This window comes from Rhynchophorus ferrugineus, unplaced genomic scaffold (genome assembly GCF_030347505.1).
Source record: "Rhynchophorus ferrugineus isolate W39M unplaced genomic scaffold, kcgeb_rfMv2 rfM1, whole genome shotgun sequence".
In the NCBI taxonomy this organism is placed as follows: domain Eukaryota; kingdom Metazoa; phylum Arthropoda; class Insecta; order Coleoptera; family Curculionidae; genus Rhynchophorus; species Rhynchophorus ferrugineus.
The window spans coordinates 62,742,956-62,770,925 of NW_027472580.1; the positions used below are offsets into that span (position 1 = coordinate 62,742,956).

At 32.2% G+C, this 27,970-nt stretch overlaps 2 protein-coding genes and 1 long non-coding RNA gene across 11 annotated transcripts in view; 2 read left to right on the plus strand and 1 right to left on the minus strand.

Moving 5' to 3' along the window:
• Positions 1-2,241: 2,241 nt before the first annotated feature.
• LOC143198081 (uncharacterized) overlaps positions 2,242-27,970 on the minus strand; it is a 141,050-nt gene continuing 115,321 nt past the window's right edge. For 6 of the 8 annotated variants that reach the window (XM_076407086.1, XM_076407249.1, XM_076407563.1 and 3 more), the window contains 6 exons: positions 9,675-9,769; positions 4,344-4,545; positions 4,086-4,287; positions 3,872-4,031; positions 2,554-2,849; positions 2,242-2,499 (listed from right to left, as the gene is read on the minus strand). In XM_076407086.1, coding sequence (XP_076263201.1) covers positions 2,328-2,499; positions 2,554-2,849; positions 3,872-4,031; positions 4,086-4,287; positions 4,344-4,545; positions 9,675-9,737 — 1,095 coding nt within the window. In that variant the 5' untranslated portion in view covers positions 9,738-9,769 and the 3' untranslated portion in view covers positions 2,242-2,327. Of the gene's footprint in view, positions 2,500-2,553; positions 2,850-3,871; positions 4,032-4,085; positions 4,288-4,343; positions 4,546-9,674; positions 9,770-16,174; positions 16,285-17,153; positions 17,270-27,970 lie in introns of those variants that run through there. The other 2 variants (XM_076407407.1, XM_076407645.1) reach the window with 2 other exon arrangements.
• Positions 16,449-27,970, plus strand: part of LOC143197716 (glycoprotein 3-alpha-L-fucosyltransferase A) — a 125,801-nt gene continuing 114,279 nt past the window's right edge. Inside the window, exon 1 of the mRNA XM_076406483.1 lies at positions 16,449-16,476. Within this exon, the coding sequence (XP_076262598.1) occupies positions 16,464-16,476 (13 nt within the window). The 5' untranslated portion in view covers positions 16,449-16,463. The remainder of the gene's footprint in view (positions 16,477-27,970) is intronic.
• Positions 21,862-26,754, plus strand: LOC143198602 (uncharacterized). Of its 2 annotated transcripts, none has more exons than XR_013006260.1 (3): positions 21,862-25,625; positions 25,682-25,886; positions 25,952-26,754. It is a non-coding gene; the product is annotated as an uncharacterized LOC143198602 (long non-coding RNA). The 2 variants fall into 2 exon arrangements; XR_013006274.1 differs by having other exon boundaries at positions 21,862-25,612.

Consider the following 27,970-nt stretch of genomic DNA (forward strand, 5'->3'; position numbering starts at 1 on the left):
CCTATTCACGAAAGAATCAGGAGTCAATAAAAATCTGTCACAGCTTCTAATTGTTGAAAATCTTTTGGGATTTACTCTGCATTAATTGATGAAAACATCTTCTTTGTTGATCAAACTAATCTATATGCCATACAAGTGATTGCGAATGAGACCGATTTTACATATACGATTGGTTTCCAACATATATTTATGAGAATAGACTTTTTGTTGGATTTACATTACAATGCTCCAGAATTGGTTTGAATTGCTATTGAGGATGGAGCACTTTGCTGATAATGGGGACAATCCTCAGACTCCACAAAATTCAAAGTTTGGTCGATAATAAGGTGGTTCATAATTTTCAGGCCTGGCGAAACAATATGTATTGACGAATCATTAATACCATTCCATGACCGGGTTGTTATGCACCATTATCTAAAAGGAAAACGTTATAACTATGGCGTCAAAATATTCAAACTTTGTTGTAATGGAGAATATATTTATGATATAGAAATTTATGATTACCCCACCCAGAAAGGTCCTTGCGGAAGAACCATGATCACGGTCAATTGGTACACTAGTATATCGTTAACACAATTGTTGGTAGATAGGCAAACACCCGTAATTGGCACGTTGTAAAGAACTTAATGGAAATTCATGTGAAGTTGTCCAAAAAGAACTTAAGCCCGGAGAATATATTAGAAAAGAAAATAGTGCTTTCTACAAAGCACTCAGATTCTCAAACTGAAGTGCGAAATCGTCAAGGACCTACGAAGAAAAAACCCGAAGTAATAATTAGCTGTAAGCAAAGAAAATCGACGATTGATTAGTCAGATCAAATCACAGCGTACCAATCACAGAGAATAGGATGATAAATAATTAATAGTCTATGATACCAATCACCACTTAGAAAAACTATCAAATTGTATCGAAAACTGGCGTTTGAGATCTTATTGAATACTGTTATCGTAAATGTGTGGTTGATGTACAAAGAAGTTAGACATATGGAGACAGCCATCTTGGAATCTAGAAAATCTGCATATGATTTGTGTAACGCGTGCCCTCCTCCAGTAGGAGAAGCTGAAGCCGTTACGCCAAGGAGAAGTTGTCGTTCTCGTTATGAACTGGCTGAAAGACGTACTGTAAAGGATGTTATGGAGAGCCTTATCTGTGAATTAATTGTTTCAACAAGAAACATCGCTATGGTGCGGAGTGAAATAGGTACTATATCTTAGTACTTATTTAGAATTTTTGAAAAAAATTTTAACAGTATTTGTAAGAATGTGAATGTTTGTTTCTTTTATAGAGTTACAGATTTGTTTAGCGTTTTACGATAATAAATACTGCATTTTTTAATTATTTATTTTTTACTTTTACTTGCGGTTTCTTTGCCGTTGCGCTAGTGATTTGCCGTGAAACTGGCGACGCGCAGGGTGTCTTGGAGTCCAAATTGATCATTCTGTGGTCAACGGCAGTCAACGTGTTAATTTTTAAAATTCAACAGCACTTTGACCACGGAAAGTTAAAAAATTAGGAAATAAGCATAATATTTGTCCATAAGAAGAGAATTTTATCACCAATTTAGATTTCCACAACTTTTTTAGATTCATAATATAAATATTATTTAAAATTTGGAACATTCAGGGAAAAATATTTCCTATAAACTGACAGTAATTGAAACGGTTCTAGGGACACGGCATATCATTAGATGAGAAATAATTGTATAGGTTATTAGCATTTTTCCGTATACTTTATAAAAATTAGCTTTAAATTAATCTCAGCTTTACTGAGCAAATACGTAAAGCATTAATTAAATGTTTACGAATAGTAATAAAATCTTTAAAGTGTGGTAAGCCCATCGGAATTGACAGTGGAAACGGTTAAGGTCGATAGGGAAACATTTCAATAGATTCACGTCTTGAGAAAAAAAGCCAAGAAGAGCTAGAAGAATTTAAACTGAAGTATGGTTGTGAAGATAAGATGTCCGTACTATGCTAGAACGTGCGCTCTTACACAAGCTGAACTGAAGTTTGAACGAGAAGTAGAATAAAAGGAAACAAGATCTAATAATGGCAGCCCATAATACTACACCAATATGTAATAATATATATTATACCATCATTAGACAAATAAATTAGTGCTAATTAAATTTATTACGGATAGTAAACATTTAGGCAATATAATTTAATTATTTTACAGGATAACAAAAATCAAATAGACTAGAATATATATTTTAAACGTTTGAGGTATAAAAATATTACATAATATTGAGTTCAGTATATTTTATATATATATTACATACATATTTTATAATATTCACAATTATTTACAATGGATTTTGTCAGTCTTCAGACTTTGGCTATTAATTTATTTCCTAAAAGTGTTTTTGAAGCATTCCAATCCTTTCTTCTCCACCAAGGAATGCCTGGTTGTTCTTCTAATAAATCGTTATGGGTTAACTTAGGTGGTTTTTGAGTTAAATGTAAAGTATTACTATGCACCTGTGGTAAAGGTTTAAGTCTAAAAGGATAACAATTAATTTTTATTACTTCATATTAGTAATGCAATTATTACCTTTGGCTTTCTCTGATGTTATCATTCTGATTTTGTTGATAATGTTGAATTGGATTTGGTGTTATAGTGAGCGTCTGCATCGGTATCGGTGCTCTTTTAGCTGCCTGTCTTGCTCGGATTCTACGCTTGGCTGTATTCTTAGCTCTACATTGCACAGTCAATAATAGTCCACTAACAAATGCTAATAGAATTCCAATATAAACAAGAACCTGAAGGTTTTTTGCTGCAGATTTTCGTAAAACCACTCCAGCAATGCATAAAGATACTCCTATTAATAAACTGATAGTAAAAATCAACTAAAAATAACAAAAATTATATTAATAATCTTACATAGATATGTATGAACTATGTAAAACAAAAACTTGTTTGTAACAAAAGGCGTAATAGAAATATTATACGCCATACAACAAGCATATATTTCAGTAACTGTCTATATAATATTGTTCCATCATTAAAATGTAATCTATTTTATATCAGGTTAAAATATGGTACTTTAATAAGTATGTTCAAGCAATATATTCTCTCGTAATGCTAATTTAATAATAGGTTCCTTTTTAATAACTGTCACGACTTTTTACAGGAAAGGCTAACTTCCTGCTTATATATTATATAAGTTTCTAATTAGGTCTTAGGCAAATTTATTATGCAATTAAAATTCTGTTGATGTATAAATAGATGTAAATTTTACTGTGCTTTAACATTTTCTATTTTTTTTAATATGTGAATTATCCATACATGTTATATCTGTGTTAAACATTATTTCAAGAAAAGTTTAGCATGTGTTATAAAGGTTTTAATGAAATAACTTTTGCTATATTCAAAACAGTGTTTCTAGTAACAAGTCGACGAAAACGATGGTCAAATTGAAAGAATTGTATTTGTATAGTTGAGATTTGATTTGAGTTACTTGCTATTTTAGTCTCTAGATATACTTAAAGAAAGAAATTATTGTCAAAGTTGAAATATATTTTGAAAACAAATCGTTATATGCAAAGTTTACAAACACATTAGAAGAGCACGGGACTGAATGTATCATGATTGATAGATACATTTTTGATTGAAGTTCAATCTTGTCTAAATGTTGTTTTATTGGTATGCTCCAGGTTTATTGAGGGATGTGTTATATTGTTCCATTATGAATGATATTTGTTATATTTTCAATATATATTCAGTTTATGTTCTATACTTTATCTAATAGCATTAAGATGGTTCTGAGTAAATTAATTCATTAACTGAAATCCATGATTTATGTAAAAATCATAAGAAAGTGAATGAGATTTATTCAAAATAACTTAATAAGTATTTTAAACTAACTAACCTGTAAAACAAAGTAGCAAATACTTTCAAAAGTTTGACATTTTCCACCACAACCATAAACCATAGATGTGTGCACTGAGCTTATCGAACTTTGAGGTCCATCTGATAGTCTGGATGTTTGTACTCTTCTTGGAGATGGATTGGGTTTGCCAACTGGTTCACTAAAATTATTCAGAATTACTACATGTGTTAACTTTTTTTTTATTTAAATATACGGTGTTTGGATTTCTTGGTACACTCTATCTTCCCAATTCTCATTTTCCTGGTTAAGTATTCTCCTATCTGTAGGATGTGGTTGATGCTGATACGGGTGATGATGCCTCGATATACAATCATAACTACGATCAGAAAACCGCGAATGTCTATTTGATTCTTCATCGAATTCCAGATAAGGCAGTCTCGTCGACCCACTGTCGTCTATCAGATGATCACAGTATTAATTTAAGTTAAGGAGAAGACCCAAAAACCATTACCAGAAAATGTATTTCCGTTTTCTTTATGGCGATTATGATGGAACCCAGTTTGATCACAATATGCGTAGTAACTGTCAGTAGTTGCATCACTAAATCCAGCATCTACAAATTGATGAGACGGTGGTGAAATTCCCTTTTTAATAGGTTTTTTAACTTGATACGGATGATTTCCTGGGGGATGAGACAATGGTAGAGAAGTTATCTGTAACAAAAGACAGTATTGTGACTATGAAACACATACGTTTAGTTGTTTAATATTTTTTAATACATGTTATAAGAAAGCTTGAAAATTATATACAGGATTATTTCTAAAATACTTCTAACAAAATAGTCAATTTTTTAATAATGGGTGTTGAGAAAATGTTTATCATAAAATTAAATGGGGGCACATGGAGGCGTGAAATTTGACACTGTTAAAGCTTGTATAGAAGAATTTTTTGGCCTAATATTTTTGTGTAACATGCATTACAAATAAATATATTCCAATAAAACTAAAAACGCCCAAATCAAGCAACCTGTTATAGCCAAGATTGTTCTTGCTTAAGGACTGTTATTAATTTATATAGTTCTGAAGACATAGAATATCATTGTACTGAAGGTCTTTAAGATTTTTCTGTAAGTTCTAATCGTATTGACTTCTGATTAATTTCAGGTTTCATTAGTAAATTTAATTCTTAACAAAGCTCTAACCGAATATCGCAGGTAATAAATACGTTAATTTATTGCTTTGTGTGTTTTATCAAGAGTTAAAAATGAATATTGCATAGAATATTAACAGTTATAAAATAGTTCCATAGAAGTTTTATTTAGAAAAAGTAAGGATGAGCCATCTACAAGGGCGAGATTGAAAAGTGAAATAAGCAAAAAACAATGTAATTTTATTTAAACATTTAGGTAAAGAAATTATTCTTTTAGTTAGTCTGGTGTATTTATTGTTTTAGTAATATATATTTTAGGTGAGCCATGTGGATAAAAGATAAGGACTATATGAATACATAAAGAAAATAACAAAAATATGCAGGATTTGAAATGAAACTAACTACATAATTTGCATAGATGGAACACAGAACAAATAGAAGAAATTATGAATTATTAACAGTACATTAAAAATATTTTCAAGCAATGATAAATATTAAGATGCTTAATGATTAATGCAATAAGATACATAAGTATATGACATTTTATTCTTTGAACCTTGTATCAAATATATTGATTATTTACTTTATAGATTTAAATTAATAGTTAATTTAATGATTGTAAATATTATTTCATTAATATACATTTCTATATTATAAAAAATAGATTAACTAATTGTGTTTGTTATTATTTTAATATACACGCCAAAGTCAAATTCATTCAAACCTAATTACTACGAACTACTTCATTTATTTATTCATACTTATGTTTATAATATAAAAGTAAAGAAATATCATATTTATATTTGATACTCTGAAGTTGTTACAGTTCTTAAAATAATGATATCTTACTTATGATATTTTGTTATAATGTTCAGTGACATAGTTATTTACACTTATTAATACTTTGTTAATTACTGAAAGATAGTGGAAATAAATTAGATTTAATTGAATATAATTTAAATAATGTTAGTGTATAAGTAAGTGTTTTAATATGTTTTATTTGAATATAAAATATTTTAATTAAAATACATAATTGATCTTATGTTAAAAATACTGTGAAAACAAGTTTTGGTAACATATTATTTTTAAATTAGTTCTTTTACTCTATTATGACAGAAACATGATTAATATAATACATTGTGGTCGAATTTCGACTATAAGGCGATCACTAGTACATTTATTAAGAATAAAGATTTTTTTGTTCTGGCCTAAAACCAGGCGGTGGAATGCATGACGCATACATGGTCGCGGAGACTTGCCCTGAAGTGACAAGTTGGACTGGGTTATGTGGGAATGCCTCTGGGCTTACCAATACACTAAACCGAACCCGCCTCACAGTTGACTCCTGTGGATCGCTAGCTACTGCATTAATTTTGGGGATATGGCACCCGCTGATCGGGCAGCCGTTATTGGGTATGAGGACCCGGCGATTCTATTGATTGGCGAACTTGAGGTAATACATAACTGGATACTGTCGTACGGGGGCAAAAGTTATGACTGCGGCGACGGATGTGGTCGTTTCAGCCTGGAAAAGGGGGGGCCGTTAGCGGTGATAAGCTTAATGTCAACCCGCTCGCGAACAAGCGCGTTTGCAGAAGAACTTGAGTTGAGTTGTTGTTTGTGGAATGATTGAGATATGAAGTGCTTCATTTCTGGAGTGTCAGTTTCCTTATGAATTTGATTATTTCTGACAAACCATGGGACGTTTAAGATTCTCCTGAGGAGCTTATTTTGGAAAACTTGAAGCCGTTTAACCTGGTTGGGTGTAACAAAGTTGAAGTAGACATTAGATCCATAGAGGAGTACGAACCGAATTAACATCTTGTAAAATAAGCATTTGATGGAGATGGAAAGTCTGCTAGAAGGGCAGATCAGAGAAGATAGCAGGTTTGCTATCCCCGAATCTTTCTGGATTTGGGAATGCCAACCGAACCGTTGGTCGAAGTGGAGACCTAGGTACGTGACGTTATCCAGCCATGGCATTATTGTGGTGTCAATTTTAAGTTGCGAGACGCGCAGTGCGTAACGCTTCTTATGGAAAATAATGGCCTGGGTTTTCAGGGGGTTGATTTGCAACCTCCAGAATTTGAACCACTTGACCGCATGATCGAGCTGCTTCTGTAAACGTTTACGTCTTGAAGAATAAAGAAATCAAGGACTCTTGCTGCGCCTTGAGAAAGTGTACAGGGGTGATGGGTGGGTTCATCTGGCAAGGCAAGACCGTAGCCCAGATCTGCACTTAGAGCATTACTTTTTGAAATTTTCCTTCGATGAGTGATCGGTATTCGGTATAGTTCAATGCAGAAGATTTCCTATACAGGGATGTAATCACGAAGGGACGTTCCTGGATATCGATTTTAATGGAGGTTGTTTCGAAGTTGTTTGCTGATAACGAGGGTAGGAGCTCGTGTTTGACTCCTTTTCTGACGAGAATGGCGGTTCCACCGCCTCGACCCGGAGTTTTATCGTTTATGTAGACAAAAAAGTGTTCGAAAGAGAGACGATGCGAAGGTTTCAGGAAAGTTTCCTGGATGGGAGCAATGTCGACGTCATAGAATGTCATGAAGTCTTCCAATTCTGCTTGCTTTCCGCGTAAGCTGTTTGCATTCAATATCATCAGTATAAGAGATTTTGGAACAGCCATTTCGAAGATTTAATAGGCTGCTGAAAGTTAGATAAACAGGTTAATGTTGCCGCTTAGGCGGCGACAATTGGGAAAAGACGAGCAAGTTGGTGAGCCAGGGCGATCACTTGCAGGAAAGCCTGCGGGTCAGTAAACGCCTGCATTGGCAAGTTAAGGTCCCGTGTAGTGGCTGGAGCAAGACTTTGAGTTGGAGCAGGCTGGGTAGTGCCGGCTAGTTTTTGGGCTAGCTTCCTGCCACCTTGGTTACTCCATGCAGAACCTTGTGCAGGCCTGGATTCGGACGGAATTTTTGGTTTTCTCGGAGCAGGGCGGCACCTGCAACCGGTGAAGTTTGCGGTGTGAATTTCACCGCAATTGCTGCACTTTGGGGGTGCTTCTAGGATTTTGGTATAGGATCTAGTGTCATGATGCCCAGCACATTTGATGAACCGCGGGAGGGCTCGGCAATGCGAGCTGGAATGCCCGAAAAGCTGGCAGTTGAAGCACTGTACTGGCTCGCCGTTTAACCTTTGGATCTCGACCTTCACTGTGATGACGCCGAGTTTGGTCATATAGATGATCTGTCGCTCTTCGCGAGGGACAACTACCTGAACAATTGGTAGTGCTATCCCGGATTTTAATTTCCATCTTTGCACAAATTTGGGAAGCCTTGATCGAAGAGAAGTTCGCGTACCTCGTCAATAGAGAGTGATTCTGGAATGTTTCTTATGATTACACGGAATGCTCGCTCCTCCGGATGACAGAAGGAATTGTAAGGATAATTCCTTTCCTCGAGCAGGGTAGTGAGTGAGCTTTCGGTAATCGTCGCTTGTGGCGACGAATAAGAAAACGCCCTCCTTTTTGTTTCGGGTGATAATATCTATTGATTGTGCCTTGGAGATTCTAATGAGCTCCATGAACCTCTTCTTGTCACAGAGCACTTTAGGTGAGATTTTTCCCTTTTTGAGGGAGTTTGAGAAACAGTCGCCGAAATGATTGGCACTGTTTTTGCTGTGGAGACTAGGGTTTGGTTAGTGGCCTGGCTACTTATCTGCGCAGGCTGGGTTGGTCTTGTGGTAATTTGTTTCGGTGGTGGCTGTGGGACTGTCCTGGTGATCGGCTTGTTTTGCACTGGTCTGGCTTTTGATTGGGTGGATTGAATGGCCGGCTTGGCTACCGATTTGGGTTGTGATTTGGAAGCAGTTGCCTGTTTCCCCTTATTGACGGCCTTCGGCAGCTGGCTTTCCTGAGGTGAAGTGATGGGCCCTCTCTTGCTTTTTCTCACCAAGGTGAAACCATCATCCGGGTCTTCATTTTCCAACGGTGTTTCAGGAGGTTGATGTGCTGGGCCGGGTGGATTTAGCAAGGGCGTCTTGTAGCGGCATCCGCATTGCGGAGAGCTCGTCTCCTTGCTTGGTTAACAGTACTCGAAGTTGAGTAACCTCACTTTTAACCTCTGCATTATCTTTTTGCAGATACTCGATAAGTCCAAGACCCATCAGCTGGGCATCGTCAGGGCTATCGTCGGCAGATTTTTCGGTTGTTGGACGGCTTCGGCAGCTTTCTGGAGGCGGTGATGGCTTTGGCGTGCAGGACGCCATTGCCCCGCCTGTAAAACGCTTTTCGGCGTTCACAAACGTTTCTGATATTAGGGCGAAGATGATGATGAAAGCAGTTTACGAGTTGATCGGAATGGAACTTAAGAATAAAGAACAAAGAATATAAAGAGTAATTGTGGTGAGCAATCGTAGCGAACTTGGTAGTAGAACAGTGTAGGATAGCCAGGATAACATTTTACCCCGTATTTTTTACTCTTCAAAACAGTTATTCTTAGTTAGTATAAAACTAACAGTATCAATAACTTAACTCACAGTATATTCCAGAACTTGAATATCTCTGGAATTGTTTTATTCAAGTTAGTTTTAATCCATTCACAACGAAGCCTTAATTAATTTAATTTGTCTCAACTAAATTAGTTGCATAAGTTCTTGTAGTATGGCAGAGCTTGAAAACCCAAGTTGGGAAGTTTTTTTTGAAATTGATTATTAATATATATACATTAACATTTACCTGATAAGGGTTACTTTCAGCAGGTGAAAAGCGACGCTGGAAGGAAGGATTTCGACGAGACATCGGAATTTTGTTGCCTTATCATATCTGGAAATCTGTAATAAATATTGACATTAAGTATTTGTAACTAGTTTAACTAAATTTTTAAAATATTAAATCGAACTATTTTGAATTGTAATATAACATACTGCATTATATACTACACTATATATAATTATGTTGATAAATATGTGCTTAATAAAGTTTAGAAGAACCTAATTTATATTTGACGGTCGGCATTCTTTGACTATTGAATTCTAACATTTATGGGCTATTATATTTACCTTTTTAAGTTTTTATTACAGGAGATCTCTGTAAAATATACGAAGAAGGTTAGACATGACCTTATGCGTTACAAAAACAACAATTTACCCTTGCTGGTAGTATTTTTCACAAATAATTATTTAAAATAGCTATAAATCTATCACTATTAATTACCTCGTATTTGGCATTGTTGCAATATCAAATGTTTTATCCAATGAAAGCTAATTGATTTTCCGTAAATAATTTAAGTATGTTCAATTATAGCGACGGGAATACATTTTACGATCTTTAAAACCGTGAAATAATAAAGCATATACTCGGTTTTAAAATCTATTTAGTATTAATTAAAATGATTCAGCGACATAAAGCTTATTTACGTAAAGCTCAACAAACTGACACAGGATTATATGAATTACCACTCATGTCATAGATGACGTCAAATATAGTGCCAAATTCAGCTTGTACAAAAAGGTAAAATTCGTTTTAAACTTGCAGCGAATTTTTCCTTTTCATTTTAACTAGTTAAAGTCTCCTAGTTTTAAGAGACAGATACAGAATGCTGTCTGATGCGCTTGAACATATAACCGAATCTGTTTATAAAATTTGATTTGTGTTGATAATGGTCCACCGTGTTGTAAAACAGAAATCAAAGTTGGTATCGCAATATTACGACGTACTCATAAATTTTGATGACGTCATTAGCTGTGAAGTTACGTCATCACGATTTAAAAAAAGGCGAAAATTGGACAGTATTTTTCCTTCTCATTTTATTTTAGTTAAAAAGAAAAACAATGCTGTTTGATACTTTCGAATATTTTCCACAAAATTCCCCTGGTTGTCAAACGTCTGTAAATTTCTTCAAAACATTAGTGATAATTACAGGTTATTTTGATAAATTCAATCGCTGTTTAATATTTATGATTACTTAATTAGAACTTACTGCCAATTAGAAATTTGTTATATGTCAAAGCCAAAATGAACTAAAACTCAAAGCTGATACAACATTCCGACGTTTTGGCGTCATAAATTTAGATGACGTGAGTTCATTATTTTCTAATTAATAATCTTATTAGTTATGTTCGTTATTGTTTTAATATTTATGTTGAATTCAAATATTAATTTCAAAATTGTTATACAAACATGCATTACTTCATTTATTATTTCATATTTATGTTTATAACACAAAATTAAAGAAATATCATATATACTTATATTAGATGATTTGAAGTTGTTGCAGTTCTTAAACTAGTATTATCTATGATACTTTTGTTATAATGTTCTGCGGTGTAGTAATTTAAACCTAATGACTTTTAATTCTTGAGATAGTTTGCATATATTTTAATATACAGACATTTATTACTTAATTTTTTTATATCAAATACATATCTAATTGTGCTAAGAATATTGTATATATATATATATATATATATATATATATATATATATAAACCCTTTTACCAACTATGGGTTTACCCTGGACTGGACCTAAAGTTTAACATGGGCTCCGAACCACGCTCCTAAGCATTAAGCCTACCGACTAGCGAGTGACCAATTTTAGAAATCATCCCAGAAGACATCCGGTCTTACCCAGCCTGGTTACTGGCGTGACTGGGATCATTTCCCTTCCCTACACTCTTGCCTAGAACAATCAGAAATTTTAAACAACCCGCGGCTATCGGTTCGCGCGTTATATGTGAGGTGGCCTTTCTAAGCCTTGTATTTAGAACAACATTTATTAACAACCATATTTAGGACGAACAACATCAAGGTAGCCCTAGCTGAACAAGGCCACGAGGTCGTAAATGTTCACAATATACGACATCGTACAACAAAAAAACCTTTGCCTATGTTCTATATTGATATTAAACCTAATGGAAATAATAAGACGGTGTATGAAATCACCAAATTAGAAAACAACATTATTAACAAAAACTTACTGTCGCAAATCATTTAGATGCGTAAAATGTGCAGGAGAATACAAAACAGGAGATTGCACTCGTAAAGTTCGCGATGAAAAAGTTAGATGTGCTAACTGTAATGGAAATCATCCAGCGAACTACAAGGGCTGTGCAGTTCACAAACAACTGCAGCAGAAACTATACCCAGCCTTAAGATAAAAAAGGCATCCGCAACAAAAACAATCCATACCTACCAGTCTACCCACCAGACCAAGTCAACCAGACATAACTTATGCGCAAATGGTTGAAAATGGTTCAAAACAAAAGCGAGAAACCACATCACAACCTACGGAAACTAACAGCAACATATCTAGATTAGAAAACATGATGGCCAAACTAATGGATCAAATGAGTACGATGCTTGGTCTACTCACAACCGTCGTCAGCAAACTTGCCTAATGCCTGAAACCAATAGCTACAAAATCGCCGTCTGGAATGCCAATGGGCTCCAACAACACGCCAGGGAACTAAAAATGTTCGTAACTGAACAAAATATTGACGTTATGATGGTTTCCGAAACACACTTTACGGACAAACATTATTTGCAAATTCCTAGATATAAACTTTATCATACAAATCACCCTGATGATAAAGCACATGGAGGTACAGCCATAATAATTCGAGATAATATAAAGCATTTCGAAAAAGAAAAATTCCGCAAAGACTACCTGCAAGCCACCAGTATAACGATAGAAGAAGCCCATGGATCATTAACAATTTCTGCGATTTATTGCCCACCCAAACATAACAACAAGGCAGAGCAATTTCAAGAATTCTTCAGTACGCTAGGTAATAGATTTATAGCAGGAGGAGATTATAATGCAAAACATTTAATGTGGGGTTCAAGAATAATAACCTCAAAAGGTAGAGAACTGCTCAAAGCCATAAGGACAGATAACTTACAACATATCTCTACTGGTGAACCAACATATTAGCCTTCAGACAGAATTAAAAAACCAGATACAATAGATTTCTGTATTACAAAAAATATTGATCCAAAAAAGTGTCAGGCAGAATCATGTTTCGACCTGTCTTCTGATCATTCACCAATAATAGTAACAATTTCTTCAAAAATTACCATCAAAGATAAACCCCCTTCTCTGTACAATAATAGAACTAACTGGCCCTCATTTAGAGAAAATTTAGACCAAAGCATCTCTCTAAACTTACCGTTACAAACTGAAATTGATATAGAAATAGCAGCAATAAATCTTACAAAAAATATACAGGAGGCAGCAGATTCCGCGACTCCTAATAGTGAAACATTTCCAAGAAAAAATACACATATATCATGTACAATACAGAAAAAGATAGCAGAAAAAAGAAAATTACGACGAAATTGGCAACAGCAAAGGACTGAAGAGAATAAAAGAAAATTTAATAGGGCAATAAACGAGCTGAAAGAACGAATCCAAATTGAACAAAACCAAGGCATTCAAGAATACCTAGAAAACTTGACATCAACTGAGGCTACAGACTATTCGTTGTGGAAAGCAACAAAAACGCTTAAGAGATCCCAGCAACATAACCCACCTATTAAAACAAACGAAAATAATTGGGCGAGAAGCAATAAAGAGAAGGCCGACATTTTCTCAAAACACTTAAAAAATGTTTTTAAACCTTTTCAGTCTCAGCTACATAAAGATGAGGAAACTAAAATTACTAGCTTTCTAGATTCGCCATTTCAAATGGATTTACCGCACGAGAAATTAACGGTCAAAAAAGTTAAACATACAATAATGAGAGAGATTAATATTAAAAAAGCTTCTGGTTATGACTTAATTACTGGCAAAATTTTAAAAGAACTACCAGAAAAGGGTATAAAACTATTAACATTTATATTTAATGCTATGCTACGAATTAATTACTTCCCTAGTATCTGGAAAGTAGCTAAAATATTAATGATTCTTAAACCAGGAAAAATACCAGAAGATGTGACCTCCTACCGACCTATAAGTTTATTACCGATAATTTCGAAAGTTTTCGAGAAATTATACATAAAAAAGCTAAACTATATAATAGAAAAAAGAAAAATTATTCCAGAACATCAGTTTGGTTTTCGCAATAAGCATGGGACTATAGAACAAGTGCATAGACTTGTAAACAAAATAAACGCTGACCTAAATGCCAAAAGATATTGTTCGGCTGCTTTTCTGGACATATCTCAGGCTTTTGACAAAGTATGGCATACGGGCTTGCAGGTTAAACTAAAGAATCTTCTCCTTCATCTGGACTATCAGTTACTAAAATCGTATCTCACTGACAGACATTTTATTGTAAATCAAGGCGACGAACATACCGAATTAAATCCCATATGTTCAGGAGTTCCGCAAGGTAGTGTACTGGGTCCAGTACTGTATCTTCTGTATACAGCTGATCTGCCCACCACAAAAAAAACTACTGTGGCAACATATGCAGACGATACAGCAATCTTAGCATACCATGAAGATCCAGTCACAGCATCAATAAACCTACAAACCCACCTGAAGCAAATACAATTATGGTTGAAGACATGGCGCATTAAAGCCAATGAAACAAAATCCACGCATATAATATAATGTTTACCCTGCGTAGAAGAACATGTCCATCAGTGAATATCAATCATCGTCAACTCCCCCAAGCAGAGCATGTTAAATATCTTGGTATGCACTTAGATCGACGCCTAACCTGGAAGAAGCACATACTCTCTAAACGGAAACAACTGGGACTAAAATTATATCAAATGTATTGGCTCATCGGGCGCAAATCCAAGTTATCATTAGATAACAAGGTATTGCTGTATGAGTCTATACTCAAGCCCATTAGGACATATGGATTAGGACATATAGCTCCGTCCTATATTTCAAATAAAGTGATACAACGCGATATTCCTCTAGAACCTATAACGAGTGTAATTCAACGTGTTTGTGTGAAGTACTTCGAAAGAGTGTCAGTGCATCCCAATGTACTCGCTAATCAGCTAAATATGCGACGTGATAGTGAAGTGCGTAGACTAAAACGTTTAACACCACCTGATCTGATTACTAGACATATGTAGACTTTAGAATAAGCTTTAGAATAAGACTAATTAATTAAGATAATATTTTATACAGATTGCTTAATGAAGTGATTTTCTACATGCCATGTATATATAATATAGACATAAGAAATACTTATTGCTAGTAGGGCAGATTGCGGACTCACGAAGAGTAATAAAAAAAAATTATTTTGCTGAAGTGGGTTAATTTTTTTTGTTAAAAATATTTTATTTTTCTCTTTTTAGTGTTAGATATTTATTCAATGAATAACGAAGTTATTTTATTAAGTATAACAACAGGTAGGCCAAGTAAAGGTGCAGCCCGTATGAGGAAAAATAGGAATAAACAATTATTGAAAATAAGGAGCGCTTCAGGCTCCGGTCCGCTACCTATCTCAGGTAATTTGACAAATGTTTCAACTAAACAACAAAAATGTATTTTGCCCGCCGGGAATCGAACCCGCAAGCTCCCTTTGGAAACTAAACGCTTTAACCATTACACTATAGAAGTAGTTGTCTAAAATATTTCTACGAGATCTTATATGCTATAGTTAGTGCTTAAAAAGCAAACAGAATGGCTTTTGCACTGGACGACTTCGATTTTCCGTCACATCAATAACATCAAATATCGGCATCTGAATATCTCAGCAATAACATTATACACAAATATCTGAATATTTTAGATAAAAAATATGTGAAAACTTTGTACGTGCCTTTGAAATTTGAGTGTTTCTCTTTCGAATAAAAAAATAATTTTGAAAATCGGTCCACAATAGACGGAGAAATCGGCTAATAAAAGGCTCCGTTTATTTGTTATTTATACTTTTTAATTCAATAAATCGTCATTAATGGCCAAAAATAGTAAAATAATGAATATTTTAAAAACTAAAACCAATTTTTAAAAACAGACTGCTGATTTGGATTCAGTCCTCCAATTTACCTTATAAACCGCATTTGGTTGCTCAGGTCCAAAACCGTGTATACTTGTGTAATTTACGTTTCGGATTTGTTTTAGACTTCAAAGATTATACTAAAACTGTCTCATAGAAACACCAACATTCTAGAACACAGCATTCTAGAAACGTTAACAAAAGCTTTTTCTTAAAAAAAAAACAATATCAAACACCCACACTTAACGGCAAAAGCATACAAGGTTAAGTAATTAGGAATAACAAAAAAAGAAATGAACGAACACACAGCTAAGTAATTATTTTGTAAGATACCTTGATGGTGGAATAATTATTTCTTAGTGAAGAATCACCGCTTTTACAAAGGCTATACGATACGCATTAGGTTATTAAAGAAACGAACGTCCTCAAGCTGATACCTACTTTTGTCCCGTTTCGGTATTCGGTATAAACATTGTTCAGATTATTCATTGAAATAATAAAAAAGCAAAGTTTATCTCATATTAGTGTCAATTTATAAGGATTTATTTAATAATTACGTAAATCTAAATTGTGATAATATAATTTAGATTATCTTTCATACGATAATTTGGAAACATTTCGAATGAAATTACATGGTGAGTACATATAATATTTTTATAAAAGTATATTTTAAGTAAGCTTTTATTGCACTTATATTTAATATGTTTTAAATTTTGAAATTTATTTATAGTTGATGATTTTTCCATAATGAAAAAATGTTAACTTATTTACTAAAGCTTTTTTATCAACCATTCTAATCTGATAAAAAAAAACATATCGTGATTAATCAATAAATATAGCGAGTACAGGAGTACATGTCCAAATAATTCGAATTTTGTTATTGAAATTATCATGAATGCTCTTAATTTCAATAATCTTCGTAGTGAGTACAGTGACGCGATAAACATCTTTTAGGCCGTTGTGCGAAATATTGATAAGCGCCTTTATTGAGTCAAAAGTATGATTACATTAAGTCTTGACGTCCGTTATGATTTTGTTCTTGTTAGCTCTTTGATTTTTTATATGATTTGAAAAAGACAATAATTTGAATACTTTAGATAATATCAATAATTGATTTGTAGATAGTCGTTATAGTATTAACACTTCAGACATGTTAATCGCCTATATTTTTTATTTAAACCACAGTACACACACAAAAGTGTTATTAAATTTTTTTGATGCACAACAAAAAAAGAACTGTTAAAATTATAAAACACGTATTCCAAATTATTAAAAAACAAAAGGTTTAACAAAATATATTTAGATTACTCACTTTTTAAATAGATCTATTTGATGAAAAAAAAATGGATATATCTTATAGCAACTGCACTTTTCTAGTCAGATTCTATCGAAATGATAGCAAGATGTTCTTTCCCCTCCTGGTCCATTCTAAATCGTAAATAATTGGTAAAAATTAGGAATAAATGAGTTAAATAATTTATCATAATTTAATTGAGTTGTTTTAACTACAGACGTCGTCTGTAGTTAAATTCTTGTAAAATGTTGTAATTTGTGTGAAAGTCAAAAACATCCTCAATATTGCATAAACATTTAAAAACATGAGAATCAGAGGATAATACGCACAATCTTTCATTACCAGATGAAATAATATTTAACACGGTAAAGAAACAATTCACTTTAAATTTTAATTCTAGGTTTCTAATTGTTCTAGTTGTCTAATTGACTCTTCACATTCTTTGGCAAATTGTTTTCTTACTTTTCGTGGTCTTAAAATTTCGATTTCTAGGCAATATGCTAATTGTTTGGCGTCTACGATCATGCTATTAAACCCTCTATACGATAAATTTAAATGTTCCTTTAAAAAGCATTTCGGTTGTTTAAAGTTTTGCAAGACAAATGTGAAATATTCAATATTAATATAAATACAATAGAAAAAAATATCTTGGTTACGCGAGAAAATATTATAAAAATAGTATAAAGCGTTTAAATAAACCCAACATTTTAGAAGCTTAAACTTGAACACTAAGTGGAGAAATAGTACACTGGTCTGACTAGTCAGTATTGGTAGATGGCATAAAATAAAATTTAGACATTAGGTAGAGATATAGAGCAGATATAGAAATGGTCCCAAGATTGTAGACCTCCAGCCGAGATAGGTCGTCGGTAAATGTTCCAAGTACTGTTGCTTTTGTTGTTGGGATATCAGCAGTGTGGAGGAGAGGTCCCATGACATTATCCTGCGGAACTCCAGCCGAAATAGGTTTATATGTTGCCAATGCCCCTTTATGCGATACTTTTCTTTCGAAAAGATATGATTCCAGCAGTAGACAGTAATTCCGCGGTAGCAATATGCTCATTTCGTACATTAATCCCAAATGCCATACCCGGCCAAAAGCTTGTGAAACGTCCAGGAATATTGCAGGGCAGTAGTTCTGTGCACTTAGTTGATTGTCGAGTGGTGATTTTGAAATCCAAAATCAACAAGATTTTTAACACCAAAAAAAGACGTTTTCGAGTTCCTTATTTATTTTTTGAAGTCTGTTCATTTTTTTGTTAAAAAATTCTATTTTTCTCTTTTTAGTGTTAGATATTACTCAATTACGCAGTTATTTTATTATATATTACAGTATTACAGTGTACAAGTACAAGTACCAAGTCCAGTCTGTACGAGGGAAAATAGGAATAAAGAAAAAAAAGATTGAAAACAAGGAATGCTTGGGTCCGCTACCTATTATAGATTCGACAAATGTTCCAACCAAACTAGAACTGAAATAGTTGCTGCTCTCGTTGGAATATCGAACCTGCGACCTCCGCGTGTAAGCTTAACGTTTTAATCGTTACATCATTAAAACAGTTGCCTGAAATATTTCTACGGTTTCTTATATGGCATGGTTAGTGATTAAAAAGCAAACTGAATGGCTTTTATACTGAACTACTTCCGATTCTTCGTCACATCATTTCAGGAATAATATTATACACAAATATCTGATTATTTTAGATAAAAAAATATGTTAAAACTTTGTACGTGCATTTGAAATTTGATGATTTACCTCGATTTCGCCGCACCACCCCACATTAGATTCTGACTTGGTTCCAATGGGACCACCTAAGAAGTGCACTCTTTCGAATAAAAAAATAATTTTGACAATCGGTCAATAATTTATCGGCGAACATATATTAAAAAATATATACAGCCGAACATAGAACCCCTTCATTTTTTGAAGTCGGTAAAATAGTTGCGAACTGAACGGAAATACTCATTACGTGCTTCTTCGGATACTTTTTTACTTGAAACTAGGTCAATAAAGTTAGCAACAACTAACATCGAGAAAATAAGAGTTGCTAAGGAGTTATTGGTGTGTATCTCAAAAATGAGCCATGATGAAAAAAAAAAACAGCATATACACATTACCAAAATTTACGACGTCGCACTGTTACCGCATTAAATTTAGCTTTTGGTTTGCAATATTGGTCCGTAACCTCAAATTATTTTTAATGTTTGAAATTAATATTTGGAAGAATTTTGCGAACATTAGCTAACATGGACCACCAGTACCAACCTAAACTGAATTTTTGTAGAACGAATTTTATTATGTGGGCGTAAATAAAAAAATATAAATTATTTTTAAAGGATTTTTGTTTATTTTAGTTACAAGAAAATATATACACAATAAAAACAAACATCGTATAAAGTTCTTACAAACAAGAATAAATCGATTAAACTAAAAGTAAACAGGTAAATGTCTATTGAGGAAATAGTCGGGCGACTGTTCTGAAATAGATAAAAAAAGTACCTGAGCAACCAATTTTCGAGAATAAGAGTAAGATATTTAAAAGAACTTTAAATCAGCCGTATAATTATTGTTCTGGTCTGTTTTCAATGCCGATAGTGACAACAATGCCTAAACGTGTTATTAGAGAATAATGATGAAAGACAATAACGATATTTGATAGCAATGATAAACTATGTTTGGATGAAGTATGACATGTGCACGCGACATAGCTTATATTCTAACACTAACAATAATGACGAGCAATGAGATCAAGGGATAACGCGCGAGATCCACTATCACTAAGGTTTGTAGGCTTCGTTAGGATTAAGCTGAATTTTTAAAATAAATAAACAAATTAACAAATGAACAGTACTGTTACTAGTGTACTCATTTCTCCAACTCCAGCTATGATGGACGTGCAATGCGTACAAGGGAGAAAGTTAAAAGCCACACGCTAGATAAGCTGCCATCAAGAGTCAGTAGAAACCACTTTCAGTGGTGTTCATGTATGCTTCAAATTATCCATAGATCATAACTACACATCAGAAACTTTGGCCGCTTTGGCATTAGCCTCTGGTTTATAAGATAGCTACAATTTATATTTACAGTTGCAACCATAAAACTATTATCTTGGATTTATAGTGACTATGAGTTATAATAATAAGTAGATAACTGAATAGATAACTGAATAGATAAATGAATAGTTAACTGAATAGATAAATCGTTTTGAATAACTCGGGTTGTGCAGCATAAAACACTGTATAATTAGCACAAATGAAAAACGTAGTTACTCTGATGGTCGCGGCTGCATAAATGAACTTTTATAGAGCTCGAAAAGCCTTTAGGCATGTTATCACATTTGGCAACTGCAGTTCGAGGAGGGGGCTAAACATGTTGCCAATTATGGCAATTGTTTTTGGTGCTGGGTGTCTGCAAGGGTGGCAGACCCCAATCGAGCAGAGATGACAACCTCGCTCTTTTAGTTTCTTTGCCATTATCTTAATTTTCCCAGAAACATAAAACGCACCAATAAAATATCAAATCACCCTTAAACTATGATCGATGTTTTACCGTTAACGTAACCTTTCTAACGGTCGACTCTGGGATTTCCAACTTCTCGAACCACAAGTGCTTCTTTTTTGTTCTTTTTTTAGAGATGAACTTTAAAAAATTATATAAAAAATAATTTGCTTTTACATTTTATAGACTGATTCGGATACATGTTCCGATGCATCAGATAACATTCTATATTTTTTTAACTAGAATAAAACTAATAACAAAAACCGCTTCTGGTTTAAAACGAATTTAACATTTGTATAAACTACAAATGGTAATATATTCGACGTCATTTACGATGTGTATTCCCGTAATAGTTTCCCCCCTGAATTCCCATAATAGTATCGTTAAAATTTTCGTCTTTTTGTAAACTAATATTTTTAATCGAATGTAATTTTATGATACAGACTTAGGTTTATTTCCTAACTTTTTTAATATTTACCTCTATCTAGGTGGTAAATTACCTAAAGCCATCTACAGAGAATATCAGAAGTAAACCTGCACATCTAAATCCCATTACTAATACTATAAGGTTTCAAAAGATAACTACAAATAACATAAGTGAACAAAAACTTTTTACTTAATTTTCAAATTATACAAGTTCGTGTAATTTGGTTCTGAGTTGCTGTGTGTTGTCCGGTAGCTGTATTGCTTCCACGTTGATGTGGTTTAGTAACCCTATTTCCTCTTTTAAGGTGAAATCTTGAACCAACCTTTTTGGTTACAAAATTGGTAATTAACCATAAGATTGACCTATTATATAGTGATAAAAGTACCTTTGGAGATTGCATTTTTTCAGAATATCATAAACGATAACAATCTCAATTAAATTACGTAAACTTGATGTTCAATTAACACATTATAGCATTTAATTATTATTAGGTGTTGATTAATTAGATTGCCTATTTTAAAGAAGAGCCCTTGAAAGCTTTTGATACACACATTCCACGTTGAGATAGTGAAGGAAATAATATATTAAGCGTTATATTACAGATTTAAAAACAAAATAAAAAAGAAAATCTATTTATTTCAAACCTAGAGTTAAACCATAGTAGCGTAATTCGTAGACTTAGTTGGCTGCGAAATTTAACTGTTACAGTTCCTATTTCTGAAAGTTCATTAAATTGTCTTTGAAAATATTGAATGAACCATTAATAGCATATTATATTTTCTAATAGTCTACTAATTTTTTTTTGTAAAAATAATGTTTCCATCGCATCAATTGTATTTCAGTTTTGTTAATGATTATAAATTTTAAAAAATAATATAAAATAGAAACAATTTATCTATAAGGAAATAAATAAAAATGCATGTGAATGTATTATGATAAAAAGAAACTTTGTATAATATTCTGCTGATTGAGTGGCTATGAGAAGTATTTATTGTTTCCTGTAGGTCGAGTAATGAGTGTTCGATATATAATTATGCTTTTATCTAATATCTTAAAACATATATTTATTTACAGTCGAACGAGATGGGGTAACCCTTTTGTTTTAACTAAGTACTTGTATTTAATGAACTTGTCTTCTAGTTATTACATTGAATTACAGCGTTGAGATCAGTAGTCTGATCGTTTATTTTCCTTGATTAATATGCGGCCTTAACCACCACCAATATAAAGTTTTGTTTATTACTGCGTTTATTTTGATGTCGCACTTTTATGAAAATATCAAAGAACGTTGCCAAAAATACACGTGTCTTAGATAAACATCGATCAGTCTCTGTTTAATCCGGATTTGCTTACACAAAACAATTTGTTTTATATTAACAGGATATTATTTATAAACTTTTTCATAAGATACATACGGTATATCTTTGTTTATTTTTCATTAGTAAATTATTTAAAAGGTGCATAATCTAAATATAAACTATTTAAATGCTATTATTAGTCTATAATACAGTTTTAAATTAATATTATTTCAATATTTCTTTGTTTTTGTTCTTATATTTCTGTTTACCCTCAGTGATATTATATACCAGAAAATAGCTCTAAATTGATTGACACCTTATTAAAATGGATTATGTTTCAGATAGATAGTCATTAGATATTAGGGGGCGCGATAAAGAAAGATATTCTAAAATTACCGACGAAAAGTTCTTAATTCATATGTTTTAGTGGATAATAACGATACATACAGTTCTTAATAGATTCAGGATTTTTGGAAAAAATACTATTAGGAATACTGAAAACTTAAGAACATTAGATTAGGCATTAATTTTGCATTTAGAGTGAAATAATGATTGGTAATGAAGAAATATTGTTTTGTCGTTTTTTTTTATGTTATCTGAGGGAGTTAAAAATATTAGAAAGTACCTGCGATAACAATTCGTACAAATATTGTATTCTTATATTTCAAACAGAACTTTTAGCAATTGCAAAGGTTGTGGCCGTTGCGTCAAAGAGCAGTGTCTTAATTCTAGTATCTGCCTACTCTGTACTAGTGATACTAAATCACGAAGAAACGACAATTAACAGGAAAAACGGTAATATAATAAACTGATCTATATCAGGGTGATTTGTTTATCGAAATCTATTTATACAATTACTTCTGTCACGTACTGTCACATTTTATCGAAGAATTTCTTCAGTAGCATTAAATAGGAAAAGTAAAAATTTACCATTGACTGACGCGTCTATCACTGACTCATACAATATATTCGGACCTGAATCCATTCGTTGGTTTCGATCTTTGACAGATATATTCGTATATTCTTGAGTTTACGATGAAGCGAAGATATTCGAAATATATCATAAAACCATAATCTATAGAAATTATTAAAATAAATAATCCCGTATTTAGGTATAAATAGTGGTCAGCCAGCGATAAGTCAAATATTTTTAAGTCTTTTATTTGAAATATAAAATATCTTTTTATTTAACTATTTTTATTTAAAATACAATAGAACTAATCCACAGCCTATTATATTCATATCAGTAAAATAATTGCATGAACACTAGATTTTTAAATATATTATCAGACAGACAGCCTCTTGTTAGTGAATGAATAAATCTACGAAAAAACATTTTTTTGATAGTTTCGAATGATTGATCACTGTACCTGTTCACAAAAACAATAAAATCATCATCTTCTGTACTAGTACTGCTTCACTCCTATTACTGCCAGGCATTATTTAATGTTTTTTATAATTTTCCTCCAGTCTATAATGATGCTTTCTAGTAACCAACGCATTTTGTACGCATTTTTTTGCAACGCAAGACAGGTAGCATGCCGTCAGTATGGCTCCATTATTTCAGGTGACAAATGTATTAGATATTCTTTCTAAATTTTCTTTTAGTTGTGATGCACTAAGATGTCTGAAATTACAATCCTGGAGCTGATCTAAACTATTTCTTACTGACATTAAAGTAGGTGGAAGTTTGCCATAGTAACAATTGTTCGCTTGAATGCAATCTAAAGATGCAGCAATTGGTGTCAATATTTTGTGTTTTCTTGGACTTCTCTTTTTGGCTCTACACTTAATACAAGTTAGATACCAGTTAGTAGAAATTAGCGGATACGTCAAATCACTTGAAATTGACCGTGATTGACCTTGAAATTTTGCCTCCCTTTTTGAAAAAAATGGTAGCACCTGAAGTTGTGAAATTTTACATTTGAATGTGTTTTACATTTGAAACGATATTAAAAAGGAAAGTGAGTAGTCAAAACATTATGAAATGAAGTTAACTAAATTTAAATAGTGTTAAGATGTTGTGTTAATTTCGGTTATTCCCGTGTTATAGAGTTATGGCAAGTTTGGATAGAAAACAAGAATAATATGGTCACTTAAAGTTATATTTTACATTTTTTGCAGAGAAAACAAGTTAATTTTCCCGCTTTATCGGAACGTATATACAGAGATGAAAGAAAAGACCCGACATATGTGAAATTTTCTTCCCAACGTATATTGACAAAATTCGAGAATAACAAGAATCGTCTATTTTCTTTGCTTATAAGATACTTAGATTTTTAATATCAACTTTTGATCTAATTTGATTTCTGGTGACGAAAAAGAAAAAAGTTTTTGCTTAAGGACTGTTATTAATTGACATGATTGTGGAAATATAGATTTTTCTGTAAATTTTAATGGTATTGATTAATTTCAGGTTTCAATAGTGAATGAAAACAAATATTTTCTCATAAAGAAAAGCCATAGAAGACGATGAGCTATCTGCAAAACCGAGATCGAAGAGTGAAATAAATAAGCAAAAAACAATGCAATTTTATTTAAAATTTAGATAAAAAGTATTAATTCAGTTATTAATTATTAGAATTTACTGTCATCTTAATCACCCTGGTGTATTTATTGTTTTTGTAATATATATTTTAGGTGAGAAATATGTATAAAGATATGGAGTATATGAATACATAAATGAAGTAATGAAAATATGCAGAAGTTAAAATGAAACGAACTACATAACTTGCATAGATGGAACACACAGGAGTAATTATGAATTATTAGTATATTTGTAAACATTTTAAAGCATTGATAACTATTAAGGTGTTAATAATCAATGCAATAAGATATGTGTATATGTTACTACATGATACTTATTCGTTGAAAAAAATTCGAACAGCTCATGATGAACAATTCCTTTGCAACCGTTTGTGAAGGGTTTAGTTATATGGTCGTTAATACCCGGTCAGCACAATAAATGATGATATATTGCTCCACAACATCTCCCCATTTGGCGTATGCGCACTTTCCTCCATAGAATAAACCATAGAAAAGAATAAACTATATGAAACTATATTGTTCCTTTTCTAACCACGGTCCATTCTTTTCGAGTCGATCGGTACGGTCGATCAGATCAAAACAACAAAAAAATCTACAATATTTAGAATTTGTGTTACGTTAATAATTCTATAGCATTAATAATGAAATTGTTGTGTTATTCTCGGTGGTCTAACCTACATTGGCTTTAAAATATGGAAGAACAAGGGTATGTGCAAAATGTAAGGTCAAATTTTTAAAAGTTATAAAATCTAAACAGCATCAATTTTATTTATAGTGGGATTTTAGCTGCCAAATTTAATGTGTCAAACACAACAACGGTATACATACATATTCAACGACCTCGAATATGTATCAACATATGCCAACATTTAATGATAACAAGAACAGAGAAGAAAATGATTCTTGTTGTGTTGGAAGTAGTCAAGTCATTAATGACGTTTGTCCAGCAAGAATAGTAATAGCAAGAACTGTAGTAACTGGTAATAATTAGACATTTATTTAACACATAGTATATTTTAGTAATGATTTAAATTTTATTTTATAGCTAAGATGGAACTAGAATTTGTTGAGAGTAAAAGTCGAAGAATGTGAAATTCAGAGAATCAGAGAAGAAATTAGACAGCATTTTGCTAAGATATAAGAACAGTGTACAGTGATACTTTGAAATAATTAAATTTGTTAACAAAAGTAGACCTGGATCAAATAAACAAAATATAAAACTATCAACGATACCTTAATGATCTAATAACAACGAAAATACAATGCATTATTATATAAGAGTAAAAGTAAATAAATTATTGTTTTGTAAATATAATGATGTATTGACTGAGATGTCTTTCAGCCTTAAAGTACGATCATCCATTCGTTTTAGGCTAGTAAATGTACAATATCTTAATCGAAAACTCGAAGTAGTCAATTATTTAATGGGGTTTCTGGATCAAGAATAGTAGAGATAATATTTGGAGATTTCTAGGAAAATTTTACTGCTTTCATATATACTGGTGGCTTTTGCGTTTGTTTTAACTATATTGGCTGTGTTTGATCTAAACTATTTCAGTCTTTTTTATGGTAATGTCTATTTATATTGTTCTTGGTGTTCTTGTTAATTGTTCAAATGTGTAAATTTATTTAAATATGGTGTTTATATATATATATATATATGTATATATATATATATATATATATATACAGCAGGCCACATAGCAAGTGAGTATAGTTATATCTTGTACAAGTATAGTACAACATAGTTTACCATTGTATTGCGTGCAATCTTGTTATAGTTCGTTAGTTATAGTGTAAAACCTGTTATCTTAATCTTAAATTAAATAAAGTTAATTTTTAAAGATATATTAACGGAGTTTAATATAATTCGGCAACGACGTTTTTCGCACATTATTGACGTATGTGGATCAGTTTTATCTTTACATCTTGTAGAAATTCGAATATCAAACTTCCTTTATTATCGAGTTTTATGTAAATGGTTCAAAACCAGTTTATAGCGAATGCCCACTTCCCTAGCGATGTTTTTAACTTTGGAATGAGTAAACGAATTAGGCTATATCTGCATGAAGAATTTTCTGTGCACTGTCATCTTTTAAGCATATTAGAATATGACACTGAATTAATAATACTAGAACTTTAGTTTCTCTATAAAGCACCTATAGAAAAATAGAAATTGCTTTTTAAATATTAAAATAAAGTCTGGTAATCTCTAATAAATAAATATTTGTATGAATAATAAATTTTGATGAAAAAGACGTAATTAGTCTTCCATACTTAAACAATTCATCTAATTTATAGAAACCTTTTACAAAATAAATGAAATAGTACAGACCCCCATCGATAAACTGTTTGAAGTAAACAATTTCGAAATAGACGAAGTGTTTTAAAATTGCCTATTTTTGCGAGTATAATCCAACATCCAACATATATCATTTTAAATATAAACTATGCAAATTCGATTATTTAACAAATTTGTTTGTTAGCTAAAATTTCTTATAATTTAGTATCATTAAAAAAAAACACTATGATTTTTATATAATTTTGGTAACGAAATTAACAATGTGTGGAATTTTTCTACAAAATACTTAAATACCTTAAATTAAATTGTCTGTGTAGACATGAATACGTGGTATTGATAAATAAATATCAAGAACTATTTGAAATTAAAACTTCTAACAACCAGAAATATGATTTAACATATAATTACTGAAGTACTTATAAAGAGTAAATTTAAACCTAATTACTCAGCAACAATGAATTATTCTAAATTCTTGGAATTAATTTGTAATGTTTTAGAAAATGTATGTAATGTATATAATGTCATTGTATTTCATTTCAATTCAATTTAATTAAGCAAACCTTATTTTGAGATGGTAAAGTTCAGAAACACTGAAAATACTTTAAGAATTAACTAATTGGAAGTTGAACGCCAACGAGAATATCCTAATGTTCTCAGATCCAAAAAAGACGAACTAACAAGATTTGTTCTTCCAACAAATTTCCAGTATATTCATTCATTCATTGTGAATGCAAAATTAATCTCAATCCAATGTTCTAAATT